Consider the following 15,801-nt stretch of genomic DNA (forward strand, 5'->3'; position numbering starts at 1 on the left):
AACTGCTTCTATTTCAGGTCTCATTTGGACTATGCATTACAAATCTTCTATAGAGCTTACCTGCTCTATCTCTACTTGAAATTTCTACTCTGATGTTCAGATTTGTCAAAAACAAACATCTCACTCCCTTTCCCCCTTGAAACTGCACATGAAACTTCACTCATAGACCCAAGGCCCTCTGTACCGCCAGCTGTCCAACACACAATGCTTGAGTTCATCTCAGCTGGCTGCTCATGCCCCAGGGCATCAATCCACTTAACCTACATTTTAGATCAGTCACTCTACATGAAGACACCAAAGTCTATGTGTTCTTTGTTGCTATTATCCCACTTAACTTTAGATAAAAATTCCTTCAATAAAATCAAACAACAGCGCTTGATAGCTATGTTCCAAAACTGAGCTGAACACAGCAACTGAAAATAAAACGTATGTTTCCATTACAAAGGAATAAAAGCCATCATTACTAAAAACATCTCACAAATCCTAAGAACAGCCATCAAGACAAGGAAGACATCAAACCAACACTAGGAGAGGTTACACTTTATAGTCAATCCCACCCCAAATATGCAGAACAAAGCCAGAACACAAAACCTATTAAGTTAATCTGCACTGAATACAACTTCAAGCTACTCAATGCATCTATATGCATGCACTTGCTTGTACTTGGTACTTTATGGGTATGCTGAAGAAAGTGCTGAGGACAGCAGAGAGAACAAGAGATACCCAAGCACAACAAAATGATAGTAAGACAAGACTGGATAGCCAAAAACGCAACCTTGTCATATACTTAAATATGTATTTTAAAATACAGGAAAAGAACACTGATCAAAATGTACTATATCATAAATTGGCATGCTGAATTGAAGCGTCTTTGTACAACTGCTTAGGGATTAAGTCTTTTAACAAAACCCAAATAAAATAAAGAAATCAGGAGTAGTGTAACATGCCGGTTAACCAAGCACTTGAGAGTCTAACTTGAGTTATAGGCCAACCAGAGCTTCATAATAACTTCCTGTCAAGGAAGAAAGGGAAAGAAGAAAGGTAGGGAAAAAAATAGAGAATCACTTACCCAAATTAGGATCAGTAGGCTGACGTTTCTTAATCTTAGCTTCAGAAATAGCACAATAATAGGCACAGGTCATCTTGATCAGCCACATGGCTCGAACCATTGGCACAGAATACTTAGCTAGATATGCAAAAACATCCTCTTTTTTACTAAGAATGGGAACCTGTAAAGAAATAACATTTATAACCATCACATGCTATGACTGACAAACTTAAGAGAGAAGGGAAGCAAAAGAAAAAAGGCTGGACGTTACGACAAGAAAGCACACATTGGACAGATATTTGAACAGCATTTTTTTTCTTTTGGTCATGGGGCCTGAACTCTGGGCCTGGGCGCTGTCCCTGAGCTTCTTTGGCTCAAGGCTAGCCCTACTCTACCACTTGAGCCACAGCACCACTTCTGGCTTTTTCTGTGTAGGTGGTACTGAGGAATCGAACCCAGGGCTTCATGCATGCTAAGCAAGTACTCCACCACCAAGCCACATTCCCAGCCCCAAACAGTATTTTTAATGGAATACTTTAAGCCAGTTATCATTAAGGAAAAGCAGCTGAAACTATGTTTAATACAATGGCAAACAGTTTCATCAGCTGTGCTGTCTTACTTATAGAACAAATTATCTTCAAGTTCTCCAATGCTAAAAGCTACTCATCAACAGAGGAGAAAAAAATAATTTTATGACAGTATTCCAAACAATGTATCTCAAAACTGGAAAGGACAGATCAAGTGAAAAATTGTCTCTATGTCTTATCCATGAACACTTTTTTCCCCTAACTGCAACATTCATTAGAGTAACCATTTCCAGAAAGCTTCTCAAAAGTGCCATTGGCCCAAAATTTAAAATAGAGGCTAAGATGAAGGATCAGTGAATCTGACAAAAAACAAAAAACACCGAGTTAGAAAGTTAGCCAAGTAGTTAATTTGCTGGTTCTTCAAGTAGGCACTTGAGACTATTTTTTCTTCCAGACCACAAAGGTGGAATTTAACAAATTAGTAACCCAATGTACCACTGAATGGTTTAAAACTGTTGATTCATTCTTCCACAATACCTCATAAATAGGGTAGGAATAGCCTAACCGTCTAGATAATCTATTCGGTTTAGGAATGTGGAGAGACCACCAGCTGTGAGGCACCAGGAAGTCGTCAAGGACCAACCCCCAGGACACAGGCCTCTCCCAGGCACGGCTCCGACTTCATTTATGAATTCTGGGAATACCAAGCCCACTCACCTAGGGGGTGCAAAACAAATGGTGTATCAAAGTTATAGCAAGGGCTATTTTACTGGGAGCTTTCAAGGAGTTCTTCACGCCAGAAGAACACCTCTAAGCTATGGGTCCGACCCTCCTTAAGCGGGGTTGTGAAGGAACCCCGATCTCTTGGCCTCAAACTCTTAACTTGATTTTGTTCTGAAAAATAAAGGCCTCCAACCAGCTGATTTACATAGCACGACTCATCAAATCTTCATTTATACTGTAGACTTCTCTATTTGTTACAACATTTGACTATTCACACACTTGGTACTAGATGATTATAGAATTAAAAGATAATTATTTTTGACAAGGTAACTATTTTTTAATCAATGTCTTTTAATCTTTTTTAATTTTTTATCATCTTTAAGTAGTAGTACAAAGAAGTTCCCATTCTACAAAACAGTGTTGAATACAAAGTGCCTGATAACATTGTCAACAATGTAACTATTTTACCAGAAAAATATCAATCTGTTCCAAAGCTGAAGGAAAAGAGAGAAGCTGCTTCTCTTTTCCTCCAGCTTTGGACCGATGGCCATGTGGCCATGCACTCTATTCTATGGGCAACAGAAGGGACTTCTCTGGTCACATGCAGCTCCTCTCTTGGGTGTGATCATCAGAACACACCACCTGCAACAGGCAACTGCACTGTACAACACAACTAAAAGGAAAATAAAAGTCTCATGGGCCTGCTCTCTGCAGAAGACAGTGACAGAAGTTTTAAGGATATAAAAGCAGCTAACTTTCATGCGCCGCACAAGGCACTAGGTTTACTTTCACTTAAGCCAGGGAAAAGTGCAGGGCTAACTATTCAGCTCAAGGCCAAAGCAGCTGCTCTTCACTGGAACATACAGTATGGTACAAGTCAGGTTAAATCCCATCGAGATATAACGAAAGGTTAAAACATCAAGGCAAATGCAAAATAAAGTTGTCAACTCCAAAGAGTCACCACTAAATACCTTTCCTGGCTGCCTACATTTCTTTTGAGTAGCAACTGTCAGGAAGGTAAAACATGGGAATATGTGAAATGAGGAAGCAATTTTTAAAATGAGCCCATTAACCTTCCTGCTGGCAGAGCCCTAAGAGAATTGGTGGACTCAAGTCAAGGGCTTCAGAAGCTGTAAGAACACACATATGAAAGAAGTTACTGAATTAAGGAACAAGACACCTATCAAAGATGTCAAATCTGCAGTTTTGGCAAACTAGGAAAAGAAATGATCCTTTCACTTGGATTTCCTTACAAAGAAGCCTTTCATGTTTTTAGTGAAACAACCAGCTGACTTAACTTGTAGCTGACTCAGCAATCCAGAGCTGCATCTAAGAACCAACACAAAGTCTAGATGCCTGATGTGTGTGGCTTTCCACCAACAAAGGGATTGCCCCTGGAATGTACTAACCATTAGCATCTCCTAGTGGCTAAGCCGGGTACAGGCAAAGGAAGCCCATGACCCAAGCAGCCACAGGGCAGTAAACAAGGCACCAGGAGTAACTTTGCAAGAGGTACAAAAACCCCTCTGGTTGCAGGAATTTCTATTCTCCCCTAGCCAAGCCTGTGAGTGAAGGAAATATCCTTCACAGGCCTGTGGGCTTTATGTAACACAAAGTAAGAATCATGGCCCACCCCCACTCAGCAAAGTACTCAGTGTCTAGATAAGAACTCAAAGATGACTCAGGATCATGGGTTTACCTCACTTAAGCTATCTCACAGATCAATACCTTCAGATGAAGAATACTCAAGAGTATATAATCCTTTTCCCATCCAGCTCTGAAAGAGCTTTAACCACCTTCAGATGATGAAATGCTGAGGAGAAGAGGTCTGGAAATGCCCAAGACAAGAGTACTTCAAGGTATATTCAATGCTTCCACAAATAAGTATCTACATTTGCAAGGAATTAATGTCAGAGCTTACCTAAGGAACACCTGACTTGGCCAGAGGCAGCTGCTAATAAAGAAAGGACAGAACAGTAGCTAATACACTACACCATGATCCATCTCCTAAAGATGAGACCCTACACCTCTAGAACAGAGGCGTAAGCCCTACATCAATATTCACTTTAGGGAAACATCCAAAAATAGACTTTTCTAAATGTTTATAATAAAGGAAAATCTAAAAAGATACCAGGTTGGCAGCACAAAGACTATGAACTGTAGTTAAAACCCATAAAACACTAAAGTCCTATCATTTACATGAGCATCAGGTACAATCAATGGGACTACAAAGTAAGTGTTCACTCCTGGAGATGAAGTGTTACATTGCTTAGCTGAATGGAAATAGCAGCACTGTGTGATGCCAAGTCTTGTGCTTTTCAATGATTTCAGTTGCCTTTAACCACTAGAATCTATCCAAGGCGATACAATGTTCTGATAGTAGGGAACTAGATATAAAGATAGAGTGAGAGATAGAGATAGAGATAGAGATAGATTTCCCCTACCCAGTGATGGGGCTTGATCTCAGGGTCTGGGCGCTGTCCCTGAGCTTCTTTTCTCAAGGCTAGTAGTGTCTCTACCACTTTGAGCCACAGCTCCACTTACAGTTTTTGAGTGGTTAGTTGGAGATAAGAGTCTGGTAGACTTTCCTGCCTGGGCTGGCTTTCAACAGCAATTCTCAGATCTCAGCCTCCTGAGTAGCTAAGATTATAGGGGCAATATAAAGCCAAGAAAAGATTGGGCACTATATTCTGAGTTACTTTAGAAAACAAACAAGCTAAGGAGCCTCCAAAGTGAGCCTATAACAGCTGGAAATGAGCTCTTACTACTAAGAAGCAAAACCAAGAGCCCCTAACAACAAAGGGCATCAGAAAACATGAGAAAAAGACCATGCAAAGGTGTGCAACAAGGCAGAGATACAGACTATGAGGCAGGTTTCTAACTTCTCAATTGGTGATGTTTGAACTGTAACATTTTTCAACCTGTATATTAATTATACCCCAAGAAGGAAAAAAATCAAAGGCAAAGATTGTGGAAGAACCTCCTGACATACATACTGCCCCCTCCAAAAAGAAGGCTGGCAACTATGAAGAAATCTGTACATTTTGTTCAAAGCTTTTTCATAAAAGCAAGCACACGTAAAGTCAAAATCTTATTTCATTTTGTAGGAAGCAGACTTCGCTTTAAGCATTTGGATGGGTATTTTTAAAGACAAGGAAATAACCTCAAAGCAAAGGATCTTTTTATCACATCTTGGACATACTGACCTAAGGAAGCTAAAAATATAAAAGAAAAAAGTCTTATTGCTTATTCTTTTTAAATCTCTTTTTAAAATCTTGTGTATCTAGAATCTACAGAAACTGCTGGCTGTATGGACCACTTGGATTCATTCACAGAGGTCCTGAGCACAACAAATCAACAAAGAGCACAAGGCAGACACATCTTGTATTGTATACCTGCAATTTGACCCTCAGCTTTAGAGAGGACTAGGGAGAATAATATATACTCAAACACTCCAATATATACGCAAACAGCTCAAGCTTATAAAACTATAATTATAACAATGTAAGAAGTGTTTGATACCTTTTTTGCCAAAATAGCAAGTGGTTTATTTCCTGCTAAGTCAGAGAACCAACTATGAATTGCAGTCTGAGATCGAGCTGTTACAAGCCAGTAATTATCTTTAGCATTAACTTGGGGTTTCTTCTTTCCAGTATCTTGAAAAGTGTTCAGCTTTAGTTTCTCAGCTAATATGCTGCTAAAATAAGCTCCAATCTGTAGAAAGAAGAGGGAAACAAGAAAAGAGAAAGGTTAAAGACAATAAGCAAGTATTTCAGTACTATATATTTTAGTCCTTGAAGCCAAGCAGTGTGATCGCCACACACTAACACTAGGCAAAAAGTCACACAACAGCACCTCTGTTTACTATTAACAAGAAGCCAAGGAAAGAAGAGCAGTCTTCAGATATTTCTGGTAAGAAGAAATGAGTAACACTCTAAATACATTGCAAGGAATGAGTTCTGCCTCTACCTTCAGGGATACTTTCTCCCTGCACACCAAACTGGAAAAAATAATTTCCCTGCAAGGTGATGCGTACCAATGGAGACAGCCCAGCCAGATGGTAATCATTCGTGTTGTATTTCAATAGCACATATTTTTGGAAATGAAATTCTGTACTTACACTTAGTGAAGTCTTTGGAGAGTATTTATTGTAATGGAAAATTACAAAAGGTACAATTAAATTAGTTGCTTAACATTTGTACTTGGGCTGTCAACCTCTGAGTACAAGGATTTCCACAGAGGTAGGATTGCTCTGTATAGCTAACAAGACCTCAGAGAAAGCATTGTAAACTATTTTATCATTTTCACATTATCCAAATTATAACACGGACAAAGGGTGGAGAAAAGGACAATAGCAAAGAAGACAAAGAAGGCAAGGAATAAAGTATCATCTAAATAGTACATTTATTTAAAAAAAAAACACTGCTTGAAACCTTCAAGAATCTTATAAATACATTACATTTCATTCTCATAGAATTTAAATAATATGATACAAACAACCACAGGGTTAGCAAACAGTAGCAACTATGAAAAAGAAACAAGGGGCTGGGAAGGTGGCTCAGTAGTAGAGCGTTTGCCCTTGCATGCTTGAGGCCCTGGGTTTGATTCCTCAGCACCACATAAACAGAAAAAAAAGCCAGAAGTGGCGCTGTGGCTCAAGTGGTAGCTGAGGGACAGCGCCCAAGCCCAGAGTTCAGGCCCCACGACTGGACCCAAAAAGAAAAAGAAAGAAAGAAGGAAAGGAAGGAAGGAAGGAAGGAAGGAAGGAAGGAAGGAAGGAAGGAAGGAAGGAAGGAAGTAGGGAGGGAGGGAGGGAGGGAGGGAAGGGAAAGGAAGGAAAGGGGAGGGAGGGAGGGAGGGGAGGGAAGGGAAGGGAAGGGAAGGGAAGGGAAGGGAAGGGAAGGGAAGGGAAGGGAAGGGAAGGGAAGGGAAGGGAAGGGAAGGGAAGGGAAGGGAAGGGAAGGGAAGGGAGGGAGAAAGGAAGGGAGGGAGGGGAAAAAAAGAAACTATGTCTTGGGGAAGTAATGACATCTTAGTTAACAGTTATGTGGTCACAACAGCTTGTTCTCAGTTATAAGCCATTAGCCAAGTTTATCTCCCAAGATGAAACATTGGCATAATTTCTTTTTGTGTATGTGCCCATCAGTCCTGGGACTTTAACTCTGAGTCTGGGAACTGTCCCCAAGCATTTGTGCTCAAGGCTAGCACTTTACCACTTGAGTCACAACTCCACCTCCAACTTTTTTGGTAGTTAATTGGATATAAGAATCTCACTGGCAGGGCTGGGAAGGTGGCTCAGTGGTAGAGTGCTTGCCTCGTATGCATGAAGCCCTGGGTTCAATTCCTCAGCACCACATAAACAGAAAAATCTGGAAGTAGTGTTGTGGTTCAAGTGGTAGAGCACTAGCCTTGAGCACAGAGAGGGTCAAGGACAGTGCCCAGGCCCTGAGTTCAAGCTCCAGGACCAGCCAAAAAAAAAAAAAAAAGAATCTCACTGGCTTTACTGCTCAGGCTGGCTTTGAACTGTGGTCCTCAGATCTCAGCTTCCTGAGTATCTAGGATTACAGGTATGAATCTCTGGCACCTGACCGCAACTTGTTTTAATGTGTGTTGAATTCCCTACTTCTTGTAATTGATATGTAATTTAAAAGTTTGTCTTGGATTGTTGATCTAATAAAAGCTAGAGTAAGTAGGGAAAAGACGGAGATACTCTTTTTTAAAGACGAAACAACTTCGGGGCTGGGAAGATGGCTCAGTGGTACAGCACTTGCCTTGCATGCTCCAGGCCCTGGGTTCTATTCCTCAGCACCACATAAGTTAAAAAGCCGGAAGTGGCACTGTGGCTCAAGTGGTAGAGCGCTAGCCTTGAGCTGAAGAGCTGAGGGACAGCGCCCAGGCCCAGAGTTCAGGCCCCATGACCGGACCCAAAAAAAAAAAAAAAGAAACAACTTCATTGCAGTTTTTATGTTTCAAGCAAATATTTGCAAAACTTCTAGTGAATAAATTAAGTGTAACTGTAAATAAGCAGGCACAAACAGCTAATTGTTTGATTTAAAAATTTTCAACTGGTATCTGCTCTCTGCACTAAGCACACCTAGAAACACAGATTGTTTGATATTTGAAAGGTCTCACATTTGCAATATAACTGAGCAATTTAATGATAATAAAGGCATAAATAAAAAAATCATAGTTTAAACAATCAATTGTACTTTTTTCTGAACGACAGCAATGGATTAGAATGAATACCCATATTTTGCTCCCTGCTAGGAAAGCTTTTAAACAAATGTAGACTATAATCAAAATTCTCAAGCAAAAGAAGAAAATACAATTGGGACTCAAAAAAATCTAAGCATGTTTATAATATTTAATGTAACTCACTTTGCCTCTGGAGACAGTGTCTTGCTTTGTAGACCATGCTGGCCTCAAACTCAAAGGTTCTCTTCCCTCAACCTCCCAAGTAATGCGGGTAAGCATTACCATAACTCAGACAGTAACATTTAAATTATTTTCCACACAATAACATTTAGACATATTTTATCTGGTTTAATTTATGGCTTAATTTTGAGACCATGGTGTTTATTCATTTATTATTTATTCATGCATTAACTGGCACAGACAGATAACTCAGGTTTGTATCATAATGTATAAAATAGCACATTCTAAAGAATAAAACAAGGCAAACAAGTATGCAATTATTAACAAGAACAAGAAGTATCTATCATCATATTTTCTTTTTTATGTACATAGCTCATGAACACTCACAGTCTGAGCTTTCCATGTCTACATATGGCTAACTTCATTTTTCATAACACAAAGTTACATACTATAATATGGCTATATCATCTTTCACTTAAGCTACTGTTAAGGAACATTTGGAGCTTCTGTTCCAAATTTGTCCTACTATGAACAACATTAAAACAAATAGCCCTTCACATCTGTTGCTTCAGACATATGCAGGGATAGCTTTAAGATAGATTTTTAGAACTCCAATTCCACAATTCAGAGATTTCAATAGCACTGCCAAACCGTCTTCTAAAAGAGAGTGTTGTGTGTGTAAGAAAGACTGGGAAGGCGCTGGGGGGGGGGGGGGGGGGGATTGGTAACTGAACCCAAAGCACCCCCCTTGAGCTACACCTCAAGCCTTTTTAGTTTCTTGTTTTTTGTTTGAGGTAACATTTCACTAACTTTGCCCAGGCTGCTTCCATGAGTAGGTGGAAATAGACTCATGCACCACCTCGTCTACTCTAACTTTCAACCAAGTTATATGCTTTCAAACAAGTACACTTAGTACTCGTTTTCATCCATCCAAAGCTATTTGGAATGTATTTTATTTGGTAAGAATATGGAAAAGGCCTAATTAGGAGTCATACCATCATTCATAGGTTTCATATGTATAAAGTCCAATTCCCTTAGAAGACTTGAATCCTTGAGTAAATCTCAAAGAAAACTTGATAGAAACTGTTGTAAATGTTGTTTCTGTTTATTAAGTTATTTAATTTGACATAAAACTTGACATTGAGAACCAAGGATGATTAGCAGTTCACATCAATAGATAAAGCATCAGGCTGAGGCCGGTGACTCACACCTGTAATCCTAGTTACTCAGGAGGCTGAGTAAGCCGGCTAGAGTAGGAAAGTCCATGAAACTCTTATCTTCAATTAACCACTAGAAAACCAGAAGTAGTGCTGTGGCTCAGAGTGGCAGCCTTGAGCAAAAAAAGCTCAGAGACAGCACCTAGCCCCTGAGTTCAAGTCTCATGACTGACAAAAAAAAGAGACTGACTGATCGACAGACAGGCAGGCAGGCAGGCAAGCAGAGACACACAGACAGACAGACAGACAGACAGACAGACAGACAGACAGACAGACAGACAGACAGACAGACAGACAGACAGACAGACAGACAGACAGACAGACAGAGAGAAAGCAGCTGTAGTTTCTAGCATGACCAATTGTGAATAACTCCTGAAGGTGCTCCCTGGAGTCTGACACTCAGGTGACTGCTTTTCAACACCAGGCTTCTGATTTGGCTTAAGGTGAACGGAGATCTTAAGGCCCAGGCACTAACCAACATGAAGGTCTCTTTGATAGGAGAAGGAAGATACACACAAAAGTGGAAATACCATGTAATGACAGAGACAGGACAGCCACAGAAAAGCCTCACAAAGGTGGGGCTGTAGCTCAGAGGTGGAGTGCTTCCCCAACATGGAATGGGCTGGGAGTTTAATCCCAGAACCACCAAAAGAAGTCTAATATGTGGAACTGCAGTGCCTGGCAACTGGCCAGACTATTCTACAAGGGCAGGCATGAAAGCCTTTTAAAAACACAGCAAGCCGCACAGGACGCTATCCTAGACTGAAGTAGCATAACAGTGTCAGCACAAACCCCGGCTACACCAGGGGCAACCCACAGAAAAGAGGTTTGAACTTGCCAGTTATCAGCACTCACCATGGAGGATAGCACAAGCATTCAGAATTCTAGGGAACAATCTTACCTTTGATGGGTTAATGACAATGTTCCTGGCAGAGCCATGCTCATCTCCAGTGAAGGCTGGCTGGTTGTTGAAGCCTTGCTTTACATTCACAGCTGTGAGCTCATCCTATTCAAGAGAAGGTATTGAGTAAGCAGAGGATGGAAAGCTTCCACTTAATCCAAACATTGTGGCCTGAATAACAGCTGAGTCTGAGTCTGTTTCTTCTTTGCAGAAGCTAAAGTTCAGAAATCAACAGAAAGAGATGTGGCATACCCTAGCAAAGCACTGACTTGGTGTATGGCACATGGCATCTGTTACTCCAGCCTGTCACCTGCTCTATGAGTGTGGAACCAGCACAAGAAAACCAAAATGATGGGGCTGGCAAGGTGGCTCAGGGGTAGAGTGCTTGGCTAGCATGCATGAAGCCCCGGGTTCCATTCCTCAGCATCACATATACAGAAAAAGCCGGAAGTGGTGCTGTGGCTCAAGTCGTAGGTAGAGCACTAGCCTTAAGCTGAAGAGCTGAGGGACAATGCCCAGGCCCAGAGTTCAGGCCCCACAACTGGACCCAAAAAAAAAAAAAAAAGATTACATTCCCAACACACATACCCACTTACAAAATCAAGCCAGCCACATGGAAATGAAATACTATCTTCTAAAACATAGACCTGGAGAAATTTCAATGCCACTAAATAACAAACACTAGGTGAAATGTTGTCTAAAAATATTTAAGTACAACATCAAGATTGCCTTAAAAAGCTCTCAGACTGTCATACTGGATAGATCAAGGAAACTCTTACAGGCTCACAGCACACCAAAGACAGTCTAGTCACACATATATGGAGGTAGGTAGGTAGGAAGGTAGGAAGATGTATATATATATATATATATATATATATATATGTATATATGTATGTATATATGCATATATGTATGTATATATGCATATATACGTATATATGTGTGTACATATATATGTATATATATGTGCATATATACGTATATATGTATGTATGTATACAGAGAGAGAGAATCTCTTCCTTGTCCTGACCAGATTATCCCTGAGACCAGATTATCCCTGATTTATGGTACTAAATCAGAATCCCTAAAATACAGACTGGAAAAAAAAAAAAAACATGGGCAATGAGTTGGAGGAAATGAGGAAAACTTCTGCTCCCCTCAAGAAATGGTGTTAGTGACAGCTGGACTAATGGTCACGCAGAGCAAAAATATGAACACACTTATTCTTCATAAGTAACTGAGGTGTGTGTTAACATGAAAGGGGGAAAAGCAACTAATCAAAACTGCTATGGCATTTAAACACCTGACCAGTCTGCAAAGGTCACCTTGGATGAGAATGAGATCTGCTGGAGACAAGCCATGTAACTTAATTATGTGTGCTCTTACTAATAACTTGGCGGGCTGCTGCTTTGGCAGGCTTTCAAAAGACCCCACAATAGGAAATGCAGCTTTATGGGTAACAGAGTCTCCTCCGAGCAGAGAAGGTCACTGAAATCATGATCTGCACAGAGGTCAATTGTCTCACATAAGAAGACATCTCAATCTGCTCCTGCATTTTTCAAATTAATTATTCAAAAATGTAGGACATAACTATATAATGCATATTTTTAAGTCAAGAAGGTTTCATTCCATCAGTTTAAATAAAGCAAATATACTGAGTCAATTTGCTTAGCCTGAGGTGGTCAGAAGTAGAGATACAAATAGATTATGAAGGTAATATGGCAAAAAAATTAAATGTGCCTTTATTTTTAATTTACCAGTAGAAATTATTACAGGAAACATTAATCAAGTAACAGCATATGTTTTTACTAAAAATGTGCTGTAACTTAATCAAGAGAAAGTGGGTGAGACTTTCAGGATCAGTTAACTCTACACAGTTCTGCTGCTCTAAACTGAGCATGCTCTTTTACTACTCACTTCACTTGACTACTAACCACTGTCAGTCAGCTGCCTACTTTAATAAAAGAAGATTAAATCTAAGTGTATCACCCTGCTAGTCTATTCCCAAAAGTTTTTGCAACAAATAAACTGAGTTAAGAATTACCTTCAAAAGAATAACACCTCTCAAGATGCACTGAACTCATAAACTGATTTGTGAAATAATTCCTTTGTTCGACTTAAAGATAATTTTAAAAAATCATTAAAAACAAAGAAGCTTCAAATTACAGTATTCACTACTGCTGGTTTAGACGGCATTCTTCAGCTTCCGGTTGAAGCGCCCACAAAGTACTGTTTAGAGGAAAAGCATTCTCTCCAACCTGAAGGTATCTATAGGTATCAATTTGACATTGGCTCAGGGCACAGATTCTTAACGGCATCATGCAGATTTAAGAGATTCAGAACAAAAAATGTGTGTTACGTGAGTCCAAACAACCAATTCTTATAACACTGCTCTACAGTTCTTTGCCAAGTCTAATTAGGTAAACAGGAAAAGAGAAAGTCTAGATTGGGAACAAGCATGATTCTAAAACCCCCAAGCCAAATCTGAAGAAAAAAAAAAAAAAAAAACAAAATCAAAAAACCCACAAATACCTTCCTATTGCACTAGCCTTGAACCTACTCAAGTCTTTTTCAAAATAAAAGAGAATCAAGCACCAACGTTCTTACAAGGGCTTTCCTTACAGAAGTTTAACCCTCTTCTGCCATGGGTCTTCCCTGGCCCACAGTTCTTACAACAGAACCATCTGCCAGCTGCTCTGCACACGTGCACAGGTAAGACCTCAGGGCACACAGCCGCCAGCAGGATCTATTCTAGGCTCTACATCAGCAGGTTTGAACTTTTCCCATTGAAAGGACTCTTCAGGAAGGGTTGAAACTTTTTCCATTGTACAGGAGGGGAAAGCATTTCTAATAACAGCAGGGGAGAGAGGTAGCCATGAATTCTGAGATGTATTTCTTCCAACAGCATTTAGGACAAAAAAAAAAATTGTACACACTGTGTGAGACCAAAATATTCAGCTAAGAGGCAGTGGGAGGTGAGAGCAGACTGGCAGTCGCCCTGTCTGCCCATGGACCGCCACACAGACCTCGCTGGCGAACAGACTTAGTGCCAACAAGACAGCCACAACACTGAGAAAGAGAACTCCTGACAACCACGTCAACTAAAAGACCAACTTTAAGGCAATTTTTTCCAGTCCTGGGACTTGAACTCGGGGCCCAGGCTCTGTCCCTGAGCTTCTTTTCCTCGAGGCTAGCACTGTGCCACTGAGCTACATTCCCAGACCCTTTAAGGCAATTTTTGAGACAGACACCTACAGAGAAACAAAACCAAAAGCCCACATTAATGCAGAAGGTTCACGCTCCTTCACATTTCTTACTGATAGAAAAATCAGACCTTTAATACTTGTGGTACATTCCAAATGGATTCATCAATCTCACATTTACCTTGGAGTTCAGAGAACTATCCTGTTTTTGGATCTCTTTCAAAGCAAACTTTAAATTTCAATAAAATATTTCATCAATAAAGTGAAAACATTTTGATGGTAATTTAGAAATTGCTTAAGTTCCTTCTCACGCAAAAAAATAAAAAGAGGGCTGGGAACATGGCTTAGTGGTTTGCCTAGCATGCTTGAAGCCCTGAGTTCAATTCCTCAGTACCAACTAAATTTAAAAAAAAAAAAAAAAAAAAAGCCAAAAGTGCTGTGGTCAAGTGGTAGAGTGGTAGCCTTGAGCAAAAGAAGCTTTGGGACAATGTCCAGGCCCTGAGTTCAAGTCTCATGACCAGCAAAAAAATGAAATTTAAATTTAAAAAAGGAAGCTGAGCACTGGTGATTTATACCTATAATCCTAGCTACTCCAGAAGCTGAGATTTGAGACCACAGTTCAAAGCCAGCCCAGGCAGGAAAATTCACAAGACTTTTTATCTCCAACAAACCATTTAGAGAAAGCTGTGGCTGAAGTGGTAGAGCACTTGTCTTGAGCAAAAGCAGCTCAGGAACAGGACCCACGCTCTGAGTTCAAGCCTCAGAACCAGCTAAATAAATATATAAATAAATAACAAAGTTTAACACAAACTCCAATGATCCTCTCAAAGGCAAGAGAACAAAAACAGGTACACACAAACATACAGGTACACACAAACATACACACAATCTTCCACCCTCAACATCTAATACTTAAAATGTGCAAAAAGTCCGAATTTCCTCAGTCACTTTATTATCTAATAAACTCAATTACAATTCAATTAATTAGACAGAAATAATTATCTACCAGGAAGTAGAAAAACAGCACACTATATGCTAGCCAGACAGGCAGTGTTAACTGAGATCCTACCTAAACTAACAAAATTACTTTTCCTAAACTTATCTACCTTTCCTTCCAAAGAACAGACCCCCAAGGAGGGGTATGATAATCTCCATCATGGATGTATTTTGTGGTCATAGCAGTGAGTATGGGTAACGGGTACAGAGCAAATGAGCCAGGAGAGAATGGGAAAATCTTTCGCTTCCACAGCTCATCGTTAAACAATCCTGTCCATACATCTCTCAAAATCTGTCTCACACTTCTTCCTTTCAAGCACTAGTTTGTGGTCACTAAGACAGCAGGGTCCGGCCGCTGCTTCTTACTCCTCTGGCCTGGGTGCGTCATCAAACACCATTTCTTTCTGCACTACCTTGTCCAAAAGCCTCAGAAGGTTTTCTTCTATTCTCCCTGGAGCTAAAACAACAAATAATACAACTCTCTATAGACCTACATAACACCTCTGAGCATTCTTCCACCTGACCCTGGCCCCAACTCAAAACACAATTTCCTAGGACTTGAACTATCAAGGTAAGTATTTCAGTCTGGTTTCTAGTCTAAGTGTTGGAATCACAGAGATTTGTGTTAGAATACAGAGCCCCTCACCTAGTACAAGAACATGGTCACGAACCTAGGACTGGAACACAGTACCCAATATCTCTGTACCTCGACAGAAATAACTCCTTGGGCTGAGGTTACATAAGATGACATATGCAGAGCTCAGCACAGTGTCTGGTCCATTATTAAGTGTCCTATAAATGGTAGCCACTA

General features: G+C 40.2%; 1 protein-coding gene across 7 annotated transcripts in view; it reads right to left on the reverse strand.

Annotated features, from left to right (window-relative positions):
* Positions 1–15,801, reverse strand: part of LOC138837635 (mediator of RNA polymerase II transcription subunit 12-like protein) — a 213,494-nt gene that overhangs the window by 184,016 nt on the left and 13,677 nt on the right. For all 7 annotated transcript variants that reach the window (XR_011375387.1, XM_070036566.1, XM_070036565.1 and 4 more), the window contains exons 2-4: positions 10,792–10,896; positions 5,821–6,012; positions 1,070–1,229 (exon numbers count right to left, since the gene is read on the reverse strand). Coding sequence is in view for 6 of the 7 variants with exons in the window: in XM_070036566.1 (XP_069892667.1) it covers positions 1,070–1,229; positions 5,821–6,012; positions 10,792–10,896 (457 nt within the window). In the remaining variant the exon portion in view is untranslated. The remainder of the gene's footprint in view (positions 1–1,069; positions 1,230–5,820; positions 6,013–10,791; positions 10,897–15,801) is intronic.

The sequence above is a fragment of the Dipodomys merriami genome, unplaced genomic scaffold (genome assembly GCF_024711535.1).
Source record: "Dipodomys merriami isolate MVZ:Mamm:240054 unplaced genomic scaffold, mDipMer1.0.p SCAF_273, whole genome shotgun sequence".
Taxonomy (NCBI): Eukaryota; Metazoa; Chordata; class Mammalia; order Rodentia; family Heteromyidae; genus Dipodomys; species Dipodomys merriami.